The following is a 25,529-nucleotide window of genomic DNA, read 5'->3' as shown; positions in this document are numbered from 1 at the left end:
AACTCGGTGGGTGGGGAACACACGTGTATCTCGACGAATTGGAGAGATCAAGGTTTCTATCACTAGTCTCTGGTCAAAGATATTGCTATTAAGGAAATGAGACAAATAAGACCGATCTGTCGCGATCAAGTTAGGCTTCGCTCCCGCAATCTGGAGTCTTGCCCCTCTAATCAGCCTGCATAAGTCGCCTGGGGTCTTCTCTAATGCACTACTACTACTGGTGATCTGTTCGGGTATATGATCGCCATAATGCTTTTGTACAACTAATGTCTCTTCAAAACTACAGTCCACCCAGTGCTGCAGTGCTGTTAGCCATAGATCGCAACGAGAAAATGCGCGTGTCAACATACCAGCCGAGTACGCCATGTACCATGTCCTTGACGCTCCGCCATCAATCCATGCAGGCTGGAATGATGATGAGTTGAAGAAGGCATACGCCTTGGCAGGCTCGATGATGGCGTAGTTGGCGTAAGCGATGCCCTTCCAGGCGTTGTTGATCTTGTCAATGCGACCGTTGCTGAAGTAGGTATCCCATTCCTGTTTGATGAAGGTCTTGGACCGCGAGAGCCCTGACGGCGCGTGTATGGGAATCATGTGAATGCCTTGGATGGCCTCAATGTTCGGATCGAAGAAAGTCGTGTGGTGGACCTTGTTCTCGAACAGAATGCCTGCTACCTTGTTGCCAATGAAGCTGGGCGGCTGGGCCGTGTTGTCGGATGTGTAAAGGTAGTACTGCTGAAGACTCCTCGTCATCACAGACAATTGAAGGTTGGCCCTGTGGGATCTATTAGGAATACGCTTCTTGCGTGGCCTGGGCATTGGACATACCTGGCAACCATGTTCGTGTCACCGATGACGGTTCCCCACATCTTGATGGCATACATGGCCGAGATGTCCTCAGAGCTAGACTCCTGGTTTTTACCGTCAAGTGAAGGAAAAAGACCATGCGCCCAACTGTGTCCATGGTACCAGTCGAAGCTGCGGTGCGGCGGGAAGAATGTATCCAGCACGGTTGGGTTGGCATAATCACGCACGAGTGTGTTGACGTAGTCTTTGTTCTGAGCGAGCCAAGTCTTATCAAGGTAGCCAATGTAGGCGGCAGCGAGGACGTGATAGCCGTAGTGGAAATGATGGTCGTTGTAGTACGAGTTACCAAAGTCGGCCATTGGATCACGGTTGACGTATGTCGCCGAGGAGACGACTCCGCCCCAGGCACCTTTGCCCTGTCAGCTTGCTGAAAATGTGGATGGTAGAAGAATTACTCACTCTCGTAGATCAGGGGGAACTTTTGCTTATTGGTAGCAAACACAGCGAAGGCGGCCTTGAGCTTGTTGAGGCCAGCCTGGGCCAAGGCCTTGTCTCCGAGCATATCATTGATGACATAAACAATTTGAGCAAACTTGGCCAGTGCCTTGCCACTGAAGTACATTGAGTCGAGGTTCGTTTGGGCGTTCATGTCCTGCGAGATCTCAGACAATGCGATAGGCTTGATGGCGTTCTTGACGGCTGTTGACAAGGCAAGACGTCCCCCTCTGGTGATATCCCATGGAGAAAAACTCATGCCGGTGGGAAGATTGGACTCGGTCATTGTCCAGACAGAACCAAGAATCGCGACGCCGACTCCCTTTGTCGGTGTCTGGAGCTTGAGTGCCGAAATACGTCTTGTAGTATCGGCATTGAAAGAAGCAACGTGGTGGGGCAGGGCGTAAGTGTAGATGTTGCCTTTGGGATGACCAGTCTTGGCGAATTTGAAAGAGTACGTTCCAACCGTGCCGGAGGCCGAGCCGGTCAGGGTGATACCAGTCGCGTAGATACCTGCACCATCGTCCAGCACCTTCTCTGAGCCCGTTGTCTTCGGGTCCTTGGCGATCTGAACGGTACCGTAAAAGGGGTTCCTGCTCTGGACCAGGCCGTTGTTGATTACCTGAAGATCGAGCGCAGCCCCTGAAGTGCTGTGGCCGTAAACACGCCAGGTAGTGCCGTCTTCGAGGAGGAAATTGTACTTGACCACGTTGGTCTTGGGGTTTGTGGCTACCCGTACCATGCTACGGATGTAGACACCCGACTGAATCATGGGGGTACCGCCTGAAAACTGGCCAGTGACAAATGCCATGCCCTGAATGAGAGGCAAGATGATGGAAGGAGCGGACGCCGCGTTCCTTTTGAGTCCAACGCGAGCGGAAAACGCGGTCGTCTGGTCCATAGCGAGAATAGTGTCCTTACCGAGCTCCTTGGCCGAGAGAATCATCGACTGGATGCCAACCGGGTTGATGTAGTACGCATTGGCCTTGTTGTATTCGATAGGACCGAATACACGCTGTTTCGGCTCGGTGTGAGATATAGCAATGCCCCAGCTCGCTGCCGGGCCCTGGCCCCTTGACCAAGCGATCGAGTAGGGAAACGTGTAGGTCGGGCCGGTCTGGTCACCGAGGAAGAAGTTGGAGTAGAACTTGTTAGTTTGGATGGGGCCTGACTTGCGAACTCCCAGGCGTGGCGCCGGATGATCCGTCCGCCGGATGATGGATGATGGTGGAGCACTTGTTGCTACTGGTACGGCAAAAATGTCACCACCAGCCCTTTGTTCGAGTTGTTGAGTCGGTGGCCTTGCTTGTCTCTTCTTCAATGTTGGCGACGCCACTGGCTGCAACAGCGATGTGGGTGAAGGAATAGGAGTGGTCAAGAGCAGTCCTTTGGTCAGAGACTCCACGACGGGGTCGATGATACCAGTCGTGTGGGGTTCGACATCTGATAGTGTTGGCAGCAACAGCGCCGTACCGGTTGGAATAACAGTGGCCTTGACCGTGACCGTCTCATCAGTCGGGATGATATCATCCTTGGCGTATGAGGTCAGATAGTCGCTAGGCAGCGGATCGACGGTCAGGGTAACAGCGGGAGGCACAGTCAGAGCCTGAGCTCCGGCGAGCCAGAGTAGATGGATGGCAGAATGCTTCATGTTGTCGAATGGGTGCTTGAAGACCTCTCAGCATCCTCCCCGACAACCCAGGCAGCGGGCCTGGGCTGTTTAAAGGCGATCTACCAGCTAGGAACGCCATCGGTTGGTGCGCGCCACGAGGGTGATGGGTGTTGGATGGCTTGCAGTGAGAAATGAAGGGTCTCGAATTGGGACATCGCTAAAGCGACTTTCGCGCGTGGTCTGGGCGAGACCGAACCCCAAATGGGACGTATTGAGACAGCGCAGAAGCAATGGATCGATGTGTGACAGGGTTGGCACGGCTTGCATGTGGACAGGTCCAGGGGCACAGTCCACGGTAAACTGGTCCCATTGGCTGGATGAAATCTACCAAGAGGGGCCAGAAGCTTATCCGAAAGTCGGAGATATGGTGCGCTCAGCCCTTCAGCCACCAAAGAGAAGGTAGCCTTGAGGCTATGGTAGTCGAAGGAGGGCCTGGGTCGTTCCAGGGGTGGGCGGGACACCAACAGCCCGCCACATACCAGGGGTTTGGACGGTCGAGATGGGAATGTGGCGACCGCGTGCTCGCCTGAACTGCCCACACGCGGTCAAGACTAGCGTGCGGGACGCTGAAATGCCTTGGCCTCTATCGTTTTAGCTTGAGAAACTATCGTCTTAGCGAGCTGCTGACCTGGTCTGATGAATTCCATTCTCACTGAAGGCCCTAACTTGTGCACAATGGTGCTAGATCTGCCGTGTACAAACGGCTGGGTCCCTATTCCGCACCCACGAAGGCGACGCGTGGCTGGCTGGACCTTTTCCATCCTTTTTTGGACAAGCTCTCGAATGGCGATTCTTGATCGTGGTTATTTCAAAGTCGATGATGATTTTTCATCTTGGAATTATCAAGACAGAGCCATACAGAGGCGGGGGCAGGCAGCGACAGAGTATCTTGGCTGTCTTCGCTGGTTCGAAGGCTGTCGGGATCCGCTACGCGACCATCTGAGGGTACCGAAAATGCTTGTAGCGCCGTACGGTAGGGGCAAGCAAGTGCACTTTGAAATTGACGCAGATGCGGAGCCGACCCTTCCCAGCAGATGAGAAGATTAGTGTAGTTCAGCCCCCCATAGAACAGTCGATTCATGTTTGTGGGAGGCGTTTTGGCCGTGACGAACAGATACTCGCGTCTAGAATGTATCCGTGTGGTCGAGAAGAGGACGCAACTTGACACTGGACAGCAACCACGAGAATTTGGGTCGGGATTGACATTCGCACGCTACTGACTTCATCGAGGATTCACTTGAGCGCTCCCCGAATCCTGAAGTCCTGGCTACAAGGTTGACAGAGCAATTGAAAAATGACTTCGACCGTAGGTGCGAAAGATAACCTTGCTCTATTGGGGAGGTGCCGAGACTCCGACTTGTTGCTGGGATCAGACTGCATGTGAGACGTCGGCGATGGTGCCCAAAAAGCTGACCGAGCAGAAGCTCGCCTTGAAGACGTGCATACCGTTGCTAGTTCTGGTGCATCATTGAAATGAGGTGACCCTGAGTCGCAGCACGTGCAGGAACTCACGATGCGAAGGAACGGAGTGGTTGCCGGGCCTGGGAGAAGATGCAGGGTAACATTACAAATAAGATTACACAGCTTGAACCGGACCGTTCAGGACAGCCCTACGGACCCCAAGGTCGTGGTGGGATTCTGGATGAATATGAAGGCCTCGGTCATGCACCCTCATCTGACGCATGACCGTTACATCTGTCAGGCACAGCATCTGCAAGAATGAGGCACAGAACGGATCAAAATGCCGGTCCATGTAGCTTAGGGGCACGGACAAAAACCGTCATCTCGGAGCAACGGCAGCTTCACGACAAACATGAATGACTGGTCTCTGCGATTGAGGGGAAATGAGACTGTTCAAATCTCGTACAATCTCTATCATGGTGACGGAACCTCGGCATACTTGCGCTACGATGATGATGCATGGCTTCCGCGCTTTCCACGAGTGGCCTCCGCGCTCCATCGAGATGAAATTGCCAGACCACATTTCCAGAAAATTCGAGGCCTGCTTCAATTTCCATTTTGTGGGATCCCCTAATAGTCCGCAGAGGTTTGAGTCACTGACTCACCATCCGCACCGAGGGATATCTATTATTAGCTCTCTCGTTTTCACTGAGAAATGTTAGCAATGGAATCATCTTTCCGCTCAGCATCAGAGGCACAACTGGCGCATCTTGTCTTTGCTGTGTGTGCCTTTATAATGAAGGACTCGTGGAGAACGCTTATCAGAGCTGTCACTTGTTCCAAGGCCTAAGTCATTCCACATTCGTGCCTTGTTCATTCATGACTGATGACTGACCAGAACATCACCATTGACATGATCGCAGGACTACGTAGCACAAAGGCCCTTAAAGCGGCATGCTTGACCGATGAGGCTCAAAATGAGACTTTGAAGGCTTGATTTGAGGATGCGAGGTACATCACAGGTGTACTAGCTGAGGCTTCATTTTCTTAGACGCAAAATTGCTCTTCCTAGGTGCTTGTACATGACTAGACGATGGTAGGCTGAAGTAGTTGCTGAGGACATTGCTGTTGCACAGGGTGCCTGACGTCGACGTGGTGTTCAATATTCGGGGATTTCGTGGTCTGATAGGAAACAACAGAGCCGAATGCGGTTCTGATATAGATGGAGTGTGGATCATCTGCAGCCCTGTAAATCCCAAGAACAACGATCACGAGGTTACGAAAGTGGGATCTCCGTGGAGTCTAGGGTGCGAATCACGCGAGAGAATGGTCCAATAACCTGCGCATTTCTTGCAAGAAACGTAGCAGAACTGAAGTGTAGAATAGCGTTGGGATAAGAATTCATACAAAAGTCTTCAGGCCTCGACTAGATACGCCAATCGGGTAGCTGATTATCAATGGCTGTGCTGTACCAAGATTTGCTGCACCGTAGCCTCGAAGTCCACACCGTAGAGCCAATCCAGATCAAAAGCTTCATGAGAGACTATATCGTCGCCTTTTGCTGGTAATCTTCTTTTGTTGATGCTTGCATTGAGTTCTAGAACTTGATCAACTCGTTCTTGACGCTTGAGCTGCCACTCATGCAGCACAGAGCGCAAGTTCCTATCCGCGGTCTGGTTTACCCTGCCTACGATCTTGGCAAACACGTAGACGTCCTCAAACGCTTGGTTAACACCCTGTCCGGCGGTAGGGGGGATGGCATGGGCTGCATCTCCCAGGATAACAACACGGCCTTGGCTTGAAGCCCATGATTCGAGTTTTGGGATGATGTAGAAGGGCCACAGATTAATGGTCTCAACGCGTATGTTCGATACGGCTCGAGCGACGAATGGTGGGTAATCCTCACTTCCTTGTCGTAGAAATTCAATGCACCATGCCTTGTCGCTTGTGATGCGCTCCCAACCTTCACGGTCGGGCTCTTCTGTGAAATGACACTGTTTACCAATGAAGATCTCGGAGCCGTCCTTACGTTGAGGAGCGGCGACAAAAGCACCATGCTTTTTGTTCATGACAGTAACGGGCAGCGGATAGTCATCATCAACCCTGAAGCCCAACTGCGCTGTGGGAATGGTAGCTGAGACACCAATCATTTTGGTGAAAATTGGAATTGCGTTGGCGTTGATGTGCGCCCGAACGCGAGAGTGAATGCCATCTGCGCCGATGAGAAAACTTGCTTTCTCAGAAGACCCATCATCAAAGGCCCAAGTGACACTTTCGGAGTCTTCGCCTGTGACTTTAACAAACTTCTTGCCGTAGTGAGGTCTGATGCCGCCTTCTGAAAGCTTCTCAAGAAGGACCTTGATGAGTTCGAATCGATAAACTCGTACACCGTCAAATCCGTATTTCTCCTCAGAGCCAAATTCAAATGTGTCGAGAAGTTTATCGTCATCGGTACGAAAGTGGAGGTTTTGGAAGTGATAAGCCAAGGGTGCTAGCCGCTCGTAAACACCCAGACTATCAAGAATCCGAAGTGCGTTTGGTGAAAGCATGATCGCCCCACCAATGTCCAGTGGTGCGGTCCGAGACTCGTATATGGTGCACGGAATAAGTTGTTGGTGAAGAGCCAGACCAAGACAGAGCCCGGAAAGACCCGCTCCGATGATGGCAATGCTTGTTTGAGTGGCTGCCATGACGAATATTGATTTAGATCAAAAGACACCAGATAGAGTTGATGCTACTTTGCTCGACCGACTCAATGGACTGCAAGGGCCTAGGTAATGTCTTTGAAAGTTAAGTCCTAGCGGGAGTGTGTCATCTTAAGTATTGTTCGTCCATACCCACAGTCTGAAATGAAACCTCCCAAGCCATCAGGCTTTGTGAATTGTCCGGCAACTTGTTGTCCGACGTTCCACGTATTGTCCGTGCATCAATCACCGCGGGTGGCCGACTTCGGATATAAGCGGACATTTCATACGGACAATGTTGATGGACAATTGTGCGGACTTCTACATGAACTTTGGAAGGGCTCGACAACTCGATGTTGTAAGCCGAAGCTGACACAATAAGACACAGGCATAAATAGAGACTTATGGGCATTTCTTGTTGCAAATAAAAACATCATTACAATCATCATCAACTTTGTCTTCCGAGATTCGCACAACACCTTCGACTGACTCCCGCAATTCGTTTACATTGGCCAGCGAGACATCCATCAAACTTCGCGTCCTTGTGCTAATACACTGCGTACTCAACCTTGAGAATATCACAAGCCAAGAATAATGAGGTTCCTCGTCATCGGAGGCAGTGGTCGTTCTGGACAGCTTGTGATCGACCAAGCACTTAACAAGGGTATGTGAAGCGTCCATGTCGCATTCCATGACATCCAATTAACGTCTTTCCAAGGCCATCAGGTCATCGCACTCGTACGCAAGGACTCTGCTTTGTCCGAGCGCCAGGGCCTCACCATAATCACAGGCACGCCTCTCGACCAGTCATCAATTAGCAATGCCCTCAAGTCTTCGCCCTCGGCTGTCGATGCTGTACTGGTGACCATGAACGCCCGCAGAGTTAGCGACAGTCCCTTTGCAGCCCCAGATCCCGTGAACTCTCCACCACGACTCATGGCAGACAGCGTGCGGAATACTATATCTGCGATGCGGGAGGCTAGACCGCCGGTTCGAAAAATAGTCGTCATGTCAGCGGTGGGAACGGGTACCTCGATGTCGAACGTCAATTTCTTCATGCGTTTGACATTTGCGTACACCAATATGCGTTATAGCCGCGAAGACCATGACGCGGTGGACCAGGAGCTTAGAGCGGCACATGACATCATCTTCGTGGAAGTGCGTCCCTGGTTGTTGACGGATATGGTGGCCGCAGAAGTCAAGGTATATGAAGATAACGGGAGCGGCGCCGGGTTCATGCCCAAAGTCTCTCGAGCTAGTGTAGCTAGGTTCATGCTTGAAGCTGCCGAGACTTCCAAGTATGACGGACGGGCGCCAGTCATCACGAATTAAAGGCTAGCTCGAGTGGTGAGGGTGATCATGTACCACACCGGTCTGAGAGATATGAACCCGCAAATCGCTAACCTATTTTACTTAAAATGTCATGAGTCCCAAATTGTCATCCCCGTAAGGCGCTAGAGTAGGGCCTGCATAGTATGCCCAGTCCAAAGCGAGGTTTTGGACTATACCTTCCTCGGTCAGCTCGCCAGCCCAGATGTCTGGTACAACAGGGGTTTCCTCGGTCGAAGCACATGGTGCATCTGCGGTGTCACTAGCTGATCGACCCAAGCCTTCGACTACTACAGCCAAGGCCTGCAGACACCTACGACTGGACTGAAGGGCTCCTTCGATGATGGCCTCTTCAGGTGTGTTGGACGAATCACACTGCGCAACGGCAAACTCTTTGCATGCAGCGATGAAGCAAGCAGAATGAACGTCCGGCAAGCCAGTGCTGACTCGTTCCTCCGCCCACGACAGAGCAGAGTCAAGGTGTTGCGAAAGTTCGTCTTCGTCCAAAATTGGGAAACCTCCGAGTGTCTCTCGCTGTTCCTGCTTGAGTGTGACGAACTCGAAAACAATCGCAAAAACAGCTTGGATAGCAACGAATCGGAAAATTCCTGCACTTCGGATGAAAAGGCATCTAAGCTTTGATACGTCGTCTACGTTTGCTGACCAGGGTATAACGCCGATTGTTCTCGCCATTCTTACAGCAACAGTGATAGATACTCTGCGGGAAAGATGGTAGGCAGGGTCTCTAATGGACCTGCCAAGCACTGGTAGGTGGATTGCGAGAAGATACCGAGATAGCAAGGTCTCGGCGAGATGTTTCTGGAAAATGGTGTCCGGTTCCGTCAAGCCTCTTAAACGCTGTCGCAACTGTACGTCAGCTCGGCTGAGCTGGGAATGAAATTGAAGCAGCTTATTGTAAGAAATGTCCAAGCCAAAGGCGCCGAGTCTAGATGCGATGTCGAGCCTTAGAGAGAAAGACTCAAATAAGGACACCTGAACAAAGGATTGTGAAGGCCTGCCTCGTTGCCGTGGAAGGGCCGACTTGTCATCTATGTCGTCGTCGCTCAAGCTTTCTGGAGGTCGTGTATCATAGTCTGTGACAGAAATCATGGGTGGACGACCTGCCTGGAGAGAGAGTAGCAGATTCAATTCGAGGATTGTGGCCCAAAGGCGTCGATGCATTTCGGATTGGCGTTGTGAAACTCCAAGGTGCTGCGGGTCGCGATGAAGATTTAGAGACATGGCAGCCCTTATCAGACCTCCCGTGTCAATCCATGAAACATCTTCAGGACCAGAGCTATTAGCTTCAGCGAGGCAAAGAAGGCAATGAAGCTGTAGTTCTTCAAAGGTCAGGCGCTTCCTTTTGAATCTCGCCCGGGTGAGCCATGTATGTGCCTCGAATAGCCACCAGGACGTAACACTGTGACATGGCGAAGTGTGTGAGTGCACCGTAGCTCCGAGGGCTAGAACCACCTGGAGCTGAGTCACGAAGATCCCGCGCGCCGTAGAAGGACTCTGCCAGTACTTGTTGTATTCAGCCTCAAAGGCGGGCACATGGAGTATGCGAAATGCGCCCTCAAAAAGCAAAAAGTATTCCGTGACGAGCCTGTCTGCGGTAGCTTGTTCCGGCATCCTCGTGCCAAAGCTCAAGATTGGCCCAGCTGGATCCGCAGAAAGGTGGTTACTGATCTGACGGCCGAGCACTTTACAGGATGATATTGCGTGATGCAGCTCGATATTATGAGTTTGGGCTTGGCTCAGGGTGCAAACAACCTCAGAGTGCTGCGAGTGATCAGCCGGTGCATCAGGAAAGTACAGCGGCATGGCCAGCTCACCAGACAAGTATGGTTCATCCAGCTACTCTGGCTGCTGAATCGCGGCCCAGTTGGCGCCTCAGGCCTTGCTATAATGGCTACCTGGTCAGCGTTGCTCACTGCGATGGGTGTCACGGCCCCATGGCGCTTGTGAGTTAGACACGTTGGTATAAAGCCCACCTGAACGCGAATATGATATGGCCACAGTGGTAGAGGCTGAGCTCAGAGATGGAGATGGGTCTCCATGGTGGGGAGTCTTGCGTGATCGTGAGGACTCGGCTTGGTTGCGTTGGCTTGCGAAAGCTGCCTGGGGTCCGGGGCGGCGTGACAGTGGCGTATGGTTTGGTGGGTACGTGCAATCGCTAATTTTCGATTTGGTGCAGTTGTTGCAAGGGATGTTCTGATCGCACCTAATCTTGCGCCGCCGACACTGTCGACAGGCCAGAGCAGGCCGTCGTCGGCGCTTCACCGTGGGTGTATCGTGCTCGTCCTGGACGGGTGTGTGCGGAGACATGACGAGTGTTTGACGAAGAGTTGAGACGCGGGTCGGGTCGAAATTGACGGGAGTAAGGCCATACAATTTGTTAGCGCCCATCCTTCTGTACGCTAACCGTCTCTGGATCTTACAGTGACCCAACGTCCACTCCAGCCTTGACTGCCAGCGGTCGGTGATTGATTGAGCACCCTTGCCATTGGAGCTTTAGCTGGACCATGTGAAGCTTACCAATGTTGGCAAACATACTTATGCAACTTTATGGAGCGTTTGCCGCGTCACTTGCGGTGACAGTCCGATGACGGTGCCACAAGATTCGTCCCATATGAAATCGAAATCATCGATTTATATGTTCCCATACTTCACAACGTCAGCGGGCGCCCACACTGAACAGCCCCTCATAAAGACGCTGTCCTCTTCGCCGTGGCTTGTGCTGGAGGTTCGTACATATATTCCACGGAAGGAAGACATGCCAGCCGAACCAACTTCCATCGGATGAATTGTCAAATGAGCTTGCGCACCCAACCCGTAACGCAGCGACGCCAGTGATTGTAGGACATCGGCATCCCTGCTTATCCAATTGACGACCTTCAGACCTGCTGTCGCTTCATCCATACTGACGATGAGTGAAGTTTCACTAGATGCGTCGACGTATTCCCCCGTGTACTCTTGAGCAGCTTTCTCTCGGACACCTTGTTCGAATGCTGGGATCATAGTTTGGGCGATCAGTGCCAGAAGGCTACCAAGCGGAGACCCACTGTCGGGGTTCACCTGAGACTAACAGAATGACAAAGCCGAGGCCGTGGTCAGGGGAGAGGACCATTATACAAGTATATGCCCCAATACCGCCATCTTGGGAGTATATCTCCACTCGTCTACTGGGCTTCTAACCGAGCATGAGAGGAAGAAGCGTGGAGCGTATCTCCCAAGCAAGGCCAATAGACTGCTTAAGATCAGAGGTATGTCTCTGAGGTTTGAGCCAGGCACGAGTCAAAGTAAATACAAGAGAGTGGAATTGAGAGGAGACTGGCCGATTCGGAGGAGAGATCAGACGCGGAGGACAAGACGCCACCACCGCTTCTTCATGTCAATTTGACGTCCAATTCGCTTGAATGTTTGACTCACGGAGCTTCAGGTCCCAGATCAACGTCGATCCAAGACCTGGTGGTGGCCCCAGGAACGACAGCACTGTCGGGACTGGGTAAAGGAGCGTCAGTAAGTGTCTGCGTAAGTCCGAGAGGTTCCAGAATGGCGGAGTATGTTCTCGGACCATTTCTGTACAGTTATGCCCTCTATTGCATAGCCCCAGAGTATCATGGGCAAGATTCGAATATAGAGGTGTCTTGTATGGCGCTACTATATGTTGAATAGAGACCATAGCTTGAAGTAAGTCTAATGAGTATCAGCATTGGGGTCCCAATCTCCACGGGTCTGATGTACAAACCTTGGCGTGAAAAGACTGGTGGCATGTCTGGAAAGACTCCACATTAGGGCTTATTTCATCCATAAGAACGGGAAGGTTAAGTGCCTAGACCATGACATTATTCATGCCCTGGGCTTCGATAGCCTGGACAAGATCACCAATGTTGCCTAACCCTAACGCGTTCAGTTACAACGGCGCTTATGTTTCTGGGTAGAAAACTCACAACCATGGGGAAGCCTTGCTAAATGAACAACTAGAGACCCTAAAGTGATGTTCTCCCATCGCTACGAGCAGGCTCAATTGTTGGCCCAGAAAATGGCTGGGGAAAATCAATTCCAAACATCCATGTGGATTACGAAAGTCCCAACCTCTTTCGATCGCTCAATTCAGCAATCACGTCTGTGGAGGAATGTTCAGCACTTGTTGCCAGTCGAATACAGCAGGAGGTACTCGACAATTCTCCGGCTGTCACTATCTTTATTCGGTCATGAAGCCAGATTTGCAGCTTCCGCCACTGATGGTCATGCTACGAGGATTCAATCCATTTGCTTACGGTTGATTCAATCGAGGCATTTTAGCCTACATAATGAGGGAGATCTTATACTGCCCGAGAAATCGTGAAGCTCAGATAGCAACGAAATCCAGATTTGCAGGCTTAAAATTTGTCCGCTGAAACCTCGGAAGAAACTTAAGTGCCTTACCAGGTTGTGCGATGTGATGGAATTGCACGTCTCATGATTCAAAGGTTCGGCATGAGAAGCTCTTTGTCTGACACGTACGAAGCCTCAACAAAACAGTACTATTCTGAGGTGAAGTAGGTAGTGCAGCAAGTGGCACTTTGGGTGCTGGAATCCTTTGTCGCAGATGGAGGCCAGATTTCGACATCAAAGCTTAAACTTCTTAGACCTCCGCCATTTGCATCGAGACCATCATCTCACGGCGTTAAGAAAAGTATAATCTCATCTCACCTGCCTGGTAAGTGCGTCGGCAAAAACACGTGCGCTCACCCTCCTTGGTCGTGCACAAATGGCACATGAATCCCTGACTACCTGCTAATATAAGTGTTGGAAGGCTCAATTCAGTGCATGAGACTCATGGCAGTGAGCTGTGACTTCGACCCCCTTGGTATCCCTTTGAACACCAGAACGGTCTCAGGTACTTTGAAGCCAAGAGCCGCTGGCTCGACCGCCTACTTAAAGAATCTTATCTCATACAGTGCTATCAAGCGATATCACATAACTGGTCCAGAAGCCAATTCTGCCATTACATGTATATCAGGAGCACCCAGTACGTACCGTTGTACCTGAGGTCGTTCTGGTGTTCAAAGGGATGGCGGAAGAATCCACAGTGAGTTGGAACGCCGTCGCCTGCCTGGGTCAATGCGTCGTGGGTACAGTACCAACCAGATGCTTAGTCATGTCTCATGAGTGCTTAAATTTCGGGCATGGCCAAGCCTCCGTCAACTGTGATACCGGACGAGCATCTCGGAACCCATGAGACAAACATCAGAAATCTACACAATGGCGAGCGCAGAGTTGGCGCTCAAAATCGCATTCTATGCGTATCCTTGTCTCCTGTTTGTGGCACTGCTAGGAGCCCAATTCGTTCAATACTTTCGCAATCGAAACCGCGAAACGCGTCACCTCGCGCTTCGAGGCGAGGCCACCAAGCATGACATCGAAGGCCTGAAGCGATCACACGCGCGTGTCATCTGGCTCCTTCAACTGATTCTTGGCTTACTACTTCTATCAAGCATTATTCTTGTCGTGCGAGAAGCGGTCGCTACCCGACAAAATTTTCAAGGCAGGATTGACTTCGGCTTCAGCGCGTATTTGGTTGGTCCACTTCCGAGACTCGCCTTTTGAGCGTCTTATTGACAAAGATTGCAGGCTTCCCATGTTGGAGTCTTACTTTACTTCTTGTCCGGTCTTCTGCCTGATCCGGAGGGGCCTTGGTCTCCCGGCAGCCCACACAGGCTTGCATGGGTAGTGGGTGCACTGTCAGAGGCTGTAATCACCGCTACCCTCGCCGCTGGCCAAGACTCACTGCGAGTATCCAAAGGCTTCGTTAACAGTATTGAGGGTCTCAGCTTGACTAGGATTGCGATTCTTGTACTCATGACTGCAACCCTGTGTCTTAGGGACTACAGGATTTATCCCTTGCATGTGGCGTCGGCCGCCGATGAGCGGCAGTCTCTCCTGGCAAATGGCAATGACAATGGCTACGGCAGTGTCCCAAACACGCCATCAAGGTCAGCCAAACGGACCCAGGTGTCAGGAACTGGCTGGCTTGACTACTTTGCGGGCTTCAAAGTTCTGTTCCCGTATCTATGGTAAGTAAAAAGACAACCCTTCGGCCCAACATCGCTAATAGACACAGGCCCAAAGACTCGCCAACGTATCAATTAATTGTAGTCTTCTGCATTCTCCTCCTACTTTGTCAACGCACTATCAACGTCCTAGCTCCACTTCAGCTTGGAGTCCTGGTGGACTCACTGGGAAAGGGTCGCCTGCCGTATAAGGAGATCGTACTTTATGTCGTCTACCGCGCCCTGCAGGGAAATCAAGGTGCCATTGGCGCAGCTCGCTCCGTTCTTTGGATCCCTGTGTCTCAATCCCTCTTCCGCCGGTTATCTACCGCTGCCTTTGAACACGTTCTAGGCCTTTCGCTGGAATTTCATCTGAATAAGAAGATCGGCGAGGTAACGAGTGCGCTAAGCAGGGGAGCCGCGATCAATACTTTCCTCGAAAGCTTCTGCTTCCAGGTATTTCCGATGGTGTTTGACATCTTCGTTGCTGGCGTCATCTTTTTCATCAAGTACGACGCTTTTTACACCATTATCGTCTTCTTCATCATGTGGTCCTACATCTTCTTGACCATCTACGTGGCCAAGTACCGCGGCCGTCAGAGACGCGACATGACGACAAAGACGCGTGAGATGGAAGCTGTCAAGACGGATGCCATCCTTGCGTACGAGACGGTGCAGCACAATTGTGCAGTGTCTCGGGAGACGCAAAGATTCAGAGAACATGTTGTCGTCTTCCAGCGAGCAGAGCGCTTGGTTCAGTGGTCTCTTAATGGGCTAAATCTCACACAAAGCTCAATTTTCACACTGGGAACGGCCCTTCTCGTCGGCGTCTCTGCTTACAAAATCTCCATTGGCGAACAGTCTGTCGGCGACTTTGTCAGCCTCATCAATTACTTTGTTCAACTTCAGGGTCCCCTCAACTTCTTTGGAACCTACTACAACATGTTGCAGAATAATCTCATCGAAGCTGAGAGGCTCCTCGACTTGGTATTTTATCCTCCCCTCAAACACTGATGTGCTGCTAATTTGGCGCGTAGTTTCAGGAAACGCCGGGGGTTATTGAGAAGAAAGATGCTGTCACGCTGCCTCAACCTCGCGGTGCAATTTCCTTTAATGAAGTAGGTTTTTCGTATCAAAGCAAGAAAGGTGAGCCTGTATTGCAAGGCATCAGCTTTACTGTGGCTCCAGGAACCAAAACCGCTATTGTGGGGGAATCTGGTAGTGGCAAATCAACTTGCCTGCGGCTTCTCTATCGCTTCTATGACGTATCGAGTGGCTCCATCACCGTTGATGGACACGACATCAAGGACCTCAAGCTTGACAGCCTTCGCTGGAACATCGGCGTTGTCCCACAAGACACTGTTTTGTTCAATGCTAGCATAATGTACAACCTCCTCTATGCTAAGTCTGAAGCCACAGAGGCCGATGTGTACGCGGCGTGCAGAGCGGCCAACATCCACGACCGAATTCTCGCCTTCCCTGATGGATACGACACCAAGGTCGGGGAGCGCGGGCTGAAGCTCTCTGGGGGAGAACGCCAGCGCGTCAGTTCTTGGTCCCTTCATATTGAATGCATACTAAATTCTATAGGTTGCCATTGCGAGAGCTATACTTAAGGACGCCCGCATTTTGCTGTTGGATGAGGCAACAGCTTCCCTTGACTCACATACCGAGAGACAGATTCAAGATGCTCTGGAAAAAGTCACATCAGGTCGGACAACCATAACAATTGCGTCAGTCTACAACTCGTTTAAATTTGTTCCAAAACTGACTCCCAGTAGACACCGTCTGTCTACCATCACGACATCAGACCAGATCATTGTGCTTCATCAAGGGAAAATCGCCGAACGCGGCACTCACGACGACTTACTTGCGTTGAGAGGAAAGTATTATGCCATGTGGGAGAAGCAGACCATAAGCGAAAAGGTAGAGAAAGACAAAAGTGTTACCGAACGTGCATGAACAGAGTTATATTAGATACATTGTGGAACTGAAACAGAACTGTAGCAAAGAAAATTTAAGTAGGAGACACCTTGCAATACAAGATTCGACACACCGAGCCTCCTAAGTCGCCTCTTCTTTCGAGCTGTGGGGCTGGGCTCTGAACGAAGACAAACGGGCACGAATCCCCTACCTGTTCGCCCTTCCATCTTGCCGGCTGACACCAGCGGGCCCCATTTCATCACAGCCCATAGAGGTATTCTGATGTCAGCGATCGGTAGGCCGGCTGGGTTGCCATTAAGGAGACATTCGTCTTGCTAGCGAAGTAGCCGGGACTAACGGTACTGCCGTAGAAAATCAGTCTCCTACCGCTGTATAAAGCGATGTTGTTCATCCCTGAACAGCAATCTTCATGTCAACCCCCAATAAGGGGGTCACTTTCTCCAACCTGGGATAATGCTGATTATGAAGAGCAAACCTTTTGCCTTGATCGCCAAAACATTGGATCGCTATTCTTTAGCCCGCTTCATAGCACAAGCCTTAAGCTAACACTATTGTTCTCCCCGAATCTCAACTCACAATAGCGCTCAAATCTGCACCACTCCGAACATCGGTGGCTATTTCCGATGCATTCGGCTGATCTAAACCACCTGGTTGATGGTAGTAATGGTGGTAGTGGTGATAGTGATGATGATGATAATGATGATGGTAGTGGTGGTGATGAGTGAAACCAGACGAGCTCTGATCATGGCTGATCTGGATATTTGAGCCGTCCGCCGCAGCGGCGAAGTTATGCTGGTAGCTCCCGGTACTCCCACTCAGATTGGTGGGAGGGAGGATACTGGTACTTTGAAGCTCGGAAAGTGAAACTGTTTGTGCAGCGCACAAGTCCCCTGCTGAATATATATTCGAGTTAGCCGCCATACTCCCAGTGACATGCCGAGTAGTAAGATGCAGGCTCTCTTGCGGCCCGGCCGTGAGCTCTGATGATTCGAGTCGATTTGGGAGGACAATCCCAGTATCCGTAACTCTTGAATGTGGTGCATGAGATATGCTATGGTCACCGCTCGAAGGCTCCGGGTATTCGTCTATCAGCTGCTGAAAGTCCAAGGCAGAGCTTTCAAGACATTCCGATCCGCGCAATCCTGCGGTAAGCAGCGATTCGGAATTATAAGAAAAAGGAAGAACACCACTGACGTTGGTGCGGTGAACTGAATTCTGATTCGTGGTGTTCCGCCTCGCGTTGCATTCTGTGGAATCCGTTACTGGCGACTCAATGGACTCCAATGTGACATTGGGTTTATTTTCTTCGCTTGATAGCGCAGCGCGACCCGAGCGGCTGGGATCTGATAGATGCCTCCATCGATTGCGGCATGTCAGAGGTGGTCGCTTGTTGAGTCGAGAAGATATTGCGGACCACCTGTGTCCAAGTGACATGACGCCTTCTGTAAGAACATTATCTTCCTCGTGTGTCCACTGCCTGAGCCTGGTTTTGGCTGATGGATCTAAGATCTCATTGTATCGCTTAGAGCACTGGTCGTCTTTCCGGCCTGGAATCATAAGGGCAATGTCGTGCCAGGCAGGTCCGAGTCGTGCATGAGCTGCTAATAGAACTCGATCTTCTTGTTCTGTCCAACGCCCCTTACGGAGTGATGGATGGAGGGAATGAAACCAGCGTTTGCGACAGTCTTTTGGAGTACGGCCAGGACAGTTGGCGGATATTTCTTTCCAACGGCTGTGTGATCCGCGGGCATCCCCATAACGCTGCACCATGGCCCTTAGACTGTCATCCTCGTCCGTGGTCCACATCCGGCGCAGGTTCCTTGGTTGGAGACCGTGGGACGACATCCTGTGTCGACTCGGCGTCGTATCGGAAACGGCGGTTTTCACTGTGTCGTCAATAGGAAGGATCATGACTTCCGCCTTTAAGGGCAGCCCGATTCAAGGCGAGGGTTGGCCGGTGGGGGGCGGGATTGAGTCTGAGTTGTGACGAACGAGGTCATGCGTGGATGAATGTTTGCATTGATGCAACGATGTCTTGGAAAGCCCCACACGACAGAATTCTTTACCCCGCATGAATGGGGATTGGATGCGGCAAGCGACCTGTTTGATTGGTACATGACTTGGCATGTCGGTCGACTGGTTCCATTGTCGTTGGTGGGCGGCATTTCTCTGGGTGAAAGGTCGCTTCATTATTGGACCGACCAAGGTACTAGACTCTGTTGGCGGTTTTCACCTGGGGCTTCCAGGGCATTCACTCAGTGTCGTTCACCTGTCGCCAGGTGGCCTGTGCCCTGGCAGCCCCCATGGCTTAGTTCCAGGCACCCTCCTGCCTGCAGAATGGCTTCCTAATGCAACAACACCTTTCTTCTCAGACCCTTGACCTCCAACAGACTCGACTCTGACATGCTTCATGTTCGGGAACATCCCCTGATAGAATGCTGCCGACTGAGAATAAAAGTCATGAGCTCTCTGAACATAAGGATAATAGAGTCCTGTGGGCCTGAAATCGCCAATACTGCGGACAGGTTAGAATCTTGGTCTTGGCTCTAGGTCCAAATTAGAATCAAGTTGACACAGCGTTAGATTTACCCTGGAATTCGAAGATATCAGACCCGGACGAACCTAAGCAAGCGGCTGGGAGGTGCTAACAATCATATTTGCTCCGAATACACTAACTAGGGTCTATTATCGTGTGGGAGACCCCGAGGAAACTTCGGGATCCTGCGTCTTAATTCCCATCCATGACAGCAGATTAAGCGTACTACCTGCGAAGCCAAAAAGCCATACAGCTGGCAATCCATCATCCTAAAGTAACCCTTCCAGAGCGACTGAAAAAGGAACTGAAGGCCCTATTCGAAGTCTGACTAGAACAAACTGCCGTACTTTTTGTCTTCGGTTGTTTGTGTGTTACATGGTAGGTTTACAGCTCAGCCCTGTCTTTTTGAAGTTGGCATTGACGTCTCGGTGGGCAGGATTGAGTTCTCTGAGAATTCTTTTGCCTTTCCCAATGATTCAATCGACTGAGGAAAATCTGTCAAGGCATCTACAGTTTATCGCTTGATCCTGTAGTGAAGAGTGAGGCTGAAAGTTTTAAGGCTGATGGAAACACTAATGGAGCCGGGTAATTGCAGCTTTGATGGTAACCGACTCCGGAAAGACACTGCCAAGTCTCTGCGTGTATTCGTAACCCTGCAAATATGGACTTGACCTCTCTCCTATCCCTCCTTTTGGAATTTGAACCATTGCCACCCTTGAAGTACGAAGAAACAGTATGCGCTCTTCTCAGTAAAGAGCATAATGCTAGTGCAAAGCAGTCTTCACGTTGCAGCACAAATCAATACGCGGCCAATATGTATATGGATTGCAGACAGAACCTTCATTTGTGCCTCATAACTCTGGTACTGAGCAAAATTGCCGGGTTCGAGAAGTACTCATGATCGTTCATAACAATGGCCTCATAGAAAGAATCTCTGACCGCTTTCCAATATCGGGTATACTTGGTCATTACCCCGACCGCGGCAGCGACCGTCGATTGCAAAGAGCTTCTAAGCTTAAAACTTCAAGCCAACGGTTCCCTCGACCAAATTGATCTGTTCGTGCATTCCGAAACCTGAATACCCCTTCATGGCCGTCTATCACTCATGATCAGCCGTGACTGCCTTGAGCAGACAGTACATAGAGGGCTGGCAAGCGCTTTTAATGAATCTTATACTAGTGGGCTTAAGTTCATGAGTCGGCATGAACCTTTGGATGTCATCGCGGTGTCTGGCGGGGAGATTATATGCTGCCTTTCTAGCGACAAACTGTTCTCAAGAAGGCCAGCTAGATGCATAAAGCGAACGGGGGCTGCCTCCGACCCACAGGCCGGCCGGTTGCGCCCGTTATGTGCCCCGCAGCGGCGGGCCCCTTTGGGTTCGTGAGCCCATTTTAGGAAGGTCGCAAGCCAGCAGCCAACATGAAAATTTCGCGTGAGAACAAAACCTTGCCCAGAACACATCATCATGCGGGCAGCTCCATTGGCGAGGTCACCTATCGTTTCTCCTTATCACTGATCGCATGGTACCTAATTCGTGCAGTATGGCGCCAAATGACATGCAGGTTCGTCACGGCGTATTAGCCGTCAATGAAGCGACTACAGATAAGCCTCAGTTCCATGCAGACGGTGTCGAAACCTCTAAGAAAGAGTTTCAGGAGGGCGGTTATGGATGGTATGGTTATTTATACAAGATTTTAACTTCTTGCTGATTGAGGATCAGGGTCATCGTTATGTGTGTAGCGCTCATCAACATGCACACCTGGGGCCTGAATGCGGTAGGGATGCATAGCCCAGCAGAAGACTATGCCAGCCTGACTCACGGTGGAATCACAGTCCTTCGCCGTCTTTCTTGCGTATTATTTAAAGTCGAGTTCATTCAGCAACACGAGTCCGATCGTTTTTGCGTTCATTGGCGGCCTTGCCTTTGCTCTCGGTATGTTCACATCTGAGGTAGTACTCGATCATTTTATCTCTGACGCTGCCAGCTCTCATGACTGCACCCCTTGTCACTCTGTCAGTCCGCTCATTCGGATCCAGATCTACACTGGCGCTGGGAGTCATCATCCAGACCAGTGCTCTGTTGGGCGCCTCATTCCAATCCCAGATATGGCACCTCGTGCTTACGCAGGGCGTCTTCTTCGGTCTAGGCGTCGGGTTATCTTTTAACTCTACAGTATCGATCATCTCCCAATACTTCGACAAACGCCGATCATTTGCAAACTCATTATCAACCTGTGGTTCAGGTTTTGGTGGCTTGGCATATTCTCTCGCCACAAACGCGGCCATTCAAAGTGTCGGCTTGGCTTGGACATTTCGTATTCTTGCCATTTTAACACTTGTCGTCAACGGCCTTTGCTGCATTCTGCTGCGCGATAGAAACAAAAGCGTCGGTACAGTACTCTCTGCATTTCGTTGGGCGCTACTCAAAAGGAAAGATTATCTTCTTTTCTTGTCGTGGGGATTTTTCAGCCTAATCGGCTACACCATTGTTATCTTCTCTCTCGCCGACTTCGGCCAGAGTGTAGGGTTTACAACGAGTCAGGCATCCCTGGCCGCGGCCCTTATGAATCGTGAGAATGCCAATCAATAATATGACTATGCGGAAGACGCTGACAAACTGCAGTCGGGCAGGGTATTGGCCACCCCATTATAGGCCTGTCGAATGATCGATGGGGCCGCTTCAACGTCGCCGGAATCAGCACCTTACTTGCTGGTTTAACAACGTTATTCATTTGGGTTTTTGCCGGAAAGTACTTCGCCGGTCTCATCGTTTACGCGCTTTGTGGTGCTCTAGCCGGCTGTCTTTGGCCCACGGTGGCGGCTGTGGGCGCTGAAGTCGTCGGGCTTCCACTCCTTCCGTCGGCGCTTTCTATCTTCTGGACAGTTCTCTCTATACCAACTCTTCTTGCCCAGCCCATTGCTCTCGCTATCAAGGGGCAAGGACGGGGCGGTGATAGCTACCTCGGCGTCCAACTTCTAGCCGGCCTGGCGTACATGTCGGCATTCGCCTCCCGTAAGTACTAAAGTAAGGTTCCGATGAATTAGTGCTGACTCCCAGGTAGTTTGGGTCTTACGTGCTATGAGGTCAAATTAAAAGGCCATGGAATGAAGCTTGTCATGTTCTTTCTTAAGAGTCATGCAAACTAGATATGAACGGAGGTTTCGTAAATCAGGCATCTTCATAATAGACTATAGAAACCGTTGAGGCTCTGTATCTAAACCTAAGCACCCCCCGGATAAAAACTATAGAGCCTTCAGATGCACCGACCCATCAACAGTGCTACGCCTTAGTTCTTCTCCTCAATCTCGGTGTAGAACTTGCCCCCATGACCGTGTTTGCTAATATCCAGGCACTCCTTCAACGTCGTGCCCTGGCCATTCAAGTGCCACTGAACAATGGGCTTGCCAGACTTATCCGTCTGAGTGATCTTAATGTCTAGCTTTTTGTAGTGGATAGGCTCCACGACAAGATCGACATTTTCCGGGCTGCCCTTGATGGCAACGGTAAGCGTAGCGAGGTTCGCAAACTTGAGGGGATAAGCCTTGTTACCAGGCGTAAAGGTCTTAGCGTCGGATCCGATGTTCGAGAAACCCTTCGCGCCAGGATAAATGGGGTCGAGGCAAGCCGTCGAGGTAGCGATAAGGCTAATGATAGTGGCGAGAGTGAACGTCTTCATTGTGAGATTTTGGGTGGTTTGTTAAGTGTAGACTTTGCAAGCTGATAGGAAGACTAGACTGAAGCTGGAGTGGGTGAGGAAAAGAAGTGAGAATAATGTTAAGGGGGGGAGACCTTTATATAGATAGAGAGAGAGTTTTCATAATAAGTACAAGTATTATAGTTTGGCTTTGTAACCTGAAACACGAATTCGTATTAGTTAAGCTATAAATGATTCGAGGTAGAGGGGTAAGGATAACTCGGACATGTCGGTGTAAAACTTAATGCTAGCTAAAGTATAATAATATCGGAAAGCTACTTCAGCATAATCGTACCCCTCAGAAACTTCCCGGGGCATTTGAACCTTATAGTCGGGCTACTACGATCATTTCTTAGTTCAAATAAGAAGCTTTAAGGTAGGACAGCCGATTCCGGATCCTAATTCAGATTATACTCTCGTTAGTAGGTAGAGTGCCCTAAAAGCTAATTTACTTACTATTAATATATGATTTAACATTTCGCTTCTCGAAACTCTATTTACAATCCATTATACTAATATATGGATCGTCCCTGTTCTGCTTACGTAGCTAGTAGTAAGGCGCGGCTTTCGATCCTAACTTACCCCTTAATCTATTAATGAATCTATCACAGCTCCTCTTACTTATAAGGCACTAAGAAGCGTTTATCAAATACGTCTTACGGCCACTTAGTATATAGTAATAACTTAGTTACTAATTATGTATTATCTCCCTAGTGTCTATATTGCTTACGATAATAGGTTTTCATTATAAAAACATTCGAAGCCTTTCTAAAAGCTTAAGGGTAGTAAATGCAATGGTCAATTTAGAATTGACGCTATGTGTCTTTCGCTTAGTATGGAAAGAATTGTTTCTCCCGATATCGCAAACTGTCGAACTGACTCTGAAGTTGCATCCTATTATCCGCGTTGGTTTTCCTTTCACTCGAGGCCGGAGTAATTAGTAAAGGTAAATTCAGGCTGTGTGGTCTCATCTGGATCAGCGAGCCCGATAGCTGTTGATTGGCCCTAATAAATTGTTAGTGCTAAAACCTCGTCATTCCCGTCCTTGCGCTTCCTATGAAAAGCGAGTGTGACGCTGCCCATAGGGGTGCCGATGTTAAACAATGCTGTCGTAGTTGTATTTGTGAACCTGAAAGTGTACGTAAATGGCAAACTCTAGTTCCTTAGGTTTTCTTTCATAAGCAACTTTTCCCTTCAGCTGAAAGGTTTAAATTGTCGTGACATATCATGCAAAGTCAAAGGCGCAATCTCCATTGCTGGAATAATTATGAGGCACCTGAAAGTTAAATGAATTGCTTTTGCGATCGTTCGGAGCCTACATGTGTTCGTCGCCTCTGATTGAGTAGAATGAGCCCGTGTCTTGACCATCGTTCCGGTCAATTGGCTGGTCGCTCACGCGCGATGCTTATGCAGTAGTTAGATTCTGTCAGGACCCCTGCGGAGCCACCAAGGGCCTGCCAAGCTAAGGGGCTGGCTAAGGGCTAAGGGCCCTGAGAGAACGTATATATAGGCTGCGGAGGGCCCCCTAAGCTGCGGAGGGCCAGAATTCAGAAATTTTCCTATCCCATACCTATATTCTAACTATCTGCGGACCATATGGAAGACCCCTTCACTCTGCTCTAAACAACGCTCTGACAGATTCACACTAGGTTCGCTAACAAATGTCCACTCACAGTACTCGAACTGCCCACAAAGTTCCCCATTCTTGGAGCACTCGAATCGTGCTATGGTGAAGCCAGGATTAGTGATAGCATTATTAGCGCAGCCTCATCGAGCGTAGCAGATCTCGCCAATCCACCCACAATCAGCACTCGACAATTATAGGATGAAGTTAGAGCACTAGTCATTAATAATCTATGTAGCTCGAATATTGCCGTCACGTTCGAGTTCGAAGTTCAGGGGGTTATGATCCCATGAAGGGTTAGTCCTTATCCTCATAGATGAGTATTTATAAGGCCTGAAGGTATAAGAGCGTCGACACGTCGATTGGCCTTTGTTAGCGGGGACGAAAGACCCAGTGAGTGTCCTATTGTAGGAAATGAATTGAGTTCCTCCTTCTACAACGATATCATTGAGACCAGACGAAATGGAAACGAAGCGTAGCACGTCGAAAAGTCTAAGGGGCAAGTAAAAAGCAAAACATTGCAGAAATAGACTACTTAATTGCCTACTGAACAGCTTCTTGCAAGCGAGTAGTATCATAGCACTGGCCATGGACCCAATCACAAGCGCACAGTTTAAGTATATACTGCCGGTTGCCCCTAAGAAGTAAAAGATCATGCAAATGCAAGCCACGTTATAGTGACATTGCCTCCGCCAGGTTATAAAGAGGCAGGACAATCACCCCTCGCAATATAAAAGATACTGAATGTAGATGTTAATTGCGAGTGCATTTAATAACCGAGAAGCAGGAGTTCCTTTATCGACCTTACTCAGCTGCTAACAATAAGAGAGATAAACTGCTGTGTAAGTATAAACTGACCCCCAGCAAATTCATGAACTAATCATGAATCTCCGGGTTATTATATATGCCCGCGACGGTAGATTTCTTAGTAGCCTTACGATAGGTGTAGCTCACCCATTGCATGGCAAATCGTTGGAATGAATGACCCTGTTAATCACTATTCCCTGGTCGGTTGTCAAGTCGTTAGACCAGACCAGTATGACACCATTTCGCGAGTGCGAGTATGACGGGTAAACGATTGTGGATAGCCGAGACACTAATATTCGGCACTCTGCTAGTAGCGGAACCTCCGACCCACGTGAGCCCTTCATGACCGAGAACATGTGATTCATATGAAAGGAGGCCCACCCCTTCGTATTAAAATGAATCTGGGAATATATTTCCCTAAAGTTCTGTTCCTCGCTTGTGACTTGATCAAGATTCAATTCGGCATTATGTCTTTTCCAACTATTCTATTCGTTCCA

The 25,529-nt window shown here is 50.0% G+C and overlaps 6 protein-coding genes across 6 annotated transcripts; 3 read left to right on the top strand and 3 right to left on the bottom strand.

Moving 5' to 3' along the window:
- Nucleotides 1-280: 280 nt before the first annotated feature.
- D7B24_002515 (uncharacterized protein) lies at nt 281-2,953 on the bottom strand (the record flags this gene model as incomplete). The annotated part of the gene is made up of 4 exons (XM_028636721.1): nt 281-297; nt 351-775; nt 829-1,216; nt 1,267-2,953. 4 exons carry the CDS (start codon nt 2,951-2,953, stop codon nt 281-283), a joined length of 2,517 nt encoding a protein of 838 aa, XP_028491193.1.
- A 2,876-nt stretch (nt 2,954-5,829) lies between these two features.
- D7B24_002514 (uncharacterized protein) lies at nt 5,830-6,924 on the bottom strand (the record flags this gene model as incomplete). Its single annotated transcript, XM_028636720.1, has 1 exon — nt 5,830-6,924. One exon carries the CDS (start codon nt 6,922-6,924, stop codon nt 5,830-5,832), a length of 1,095 nt encoding a protein of 364 aa, XP_028491192.1.
- A 729-nt stretch (nt 6,925-7,653) lies between these two features.
- D7B24_002513 (uncharacterized protein) lies at nt 7,654-8,391 on the top strand (the record flags this gene model as incomplete). The annotated part of the gene is made up of 2 exons (XM_028636719.1): nt 7,654-7,723; nt 7,778-8,391. 2 exons carry the CDS (start codon nt 7,654-7,656, stop codon nt 8,389-8,391), a joined length of 684 nt encoding a protein of 227 aa, XP_028491191.1.
- A 5,247-nt stretch (nt 8,392-13,638) lies between these two features.
- Nucleotides 13,639-16,388, top strand: D7B24_002512 (uncharacterized protein; the record flags this gene model as incomplete). The annotated part of the gene is made up of 6 exons (XM_028636718.1): nt 13,639-13,953; nt 14,008-14,450; nt 14,498-15,413; nt 15,464-15,970; nt 16,017-16,159; nt 16,208-16,388. The coding sequence occupies 6 exons, from the start codon at nt 13,639-13,641 to the stop codon at nt 16,386-16,388; spliced, it is 2,505 nt and encodes an 834-aa protein (XP_028491190.1).
- A 4,038-nt stretch (nt 16,389-20,426) lies between these two features.
- Nucleotides 20,427-21,930, top strand: D7B24_002511 (uncharacterized protein; the record flags this gene model as incomplete). The annotated part of the gene is made up of 4 exons (XM_028636717.1): nt 20,427-20,578; nt 20,627-20,748; nt 20,892-21,476; nt 21,530-21,930. The coding sequence occupies 4 exons, from the start codon at nt 20,427-20,429 to the stop codon at nt 21,928-21,930; spliced, it is 1,260 nt and encodes a 419-aa protein (XP_028491189.1).
- A 263-nt stretch (nt 21,931-22,193) lies between these two features.
- On the bottom strand, nt 22,194-22,583 carry D7B24_002510 (uncharacterized protein; the record flags this gene model as incomplete). Its single annotated transcript, XM_028636716.1, has 1 exon — nt 22,194-22,583. The coding sequence occupies one exon, from the start codon at nt 22,581-22,583 to the stop codon at nt 22,194-22,196; it is 390 nt and encodes a 129-aa protein (XP_028491188.1).
- Between the last annotated feature and the right edge of the window lie 2,946 nt (nt 22,584-25,529).

The sequence above is a fragment of the Verticillium nonalfalfae genome (genome assembly GCF_003724135.2).
Source record: "Verticillium nonalfalfae strain VnAa140/NRRL 66861 chromosome Unknown scaffold_160, whole genome shotgun sequence".
Classification (NCBI taxonomy): domain Eukaryota; kingdom Fungi; phylum Ascomycota; class Sordariomycetes; order Glomerellales; family Plectosphaerellaceae; genus Verticillium; species Verticillium nonalfalfae.
This window is presented reverse-complemented; position numbering and strand designations above follow the sequence as displayed.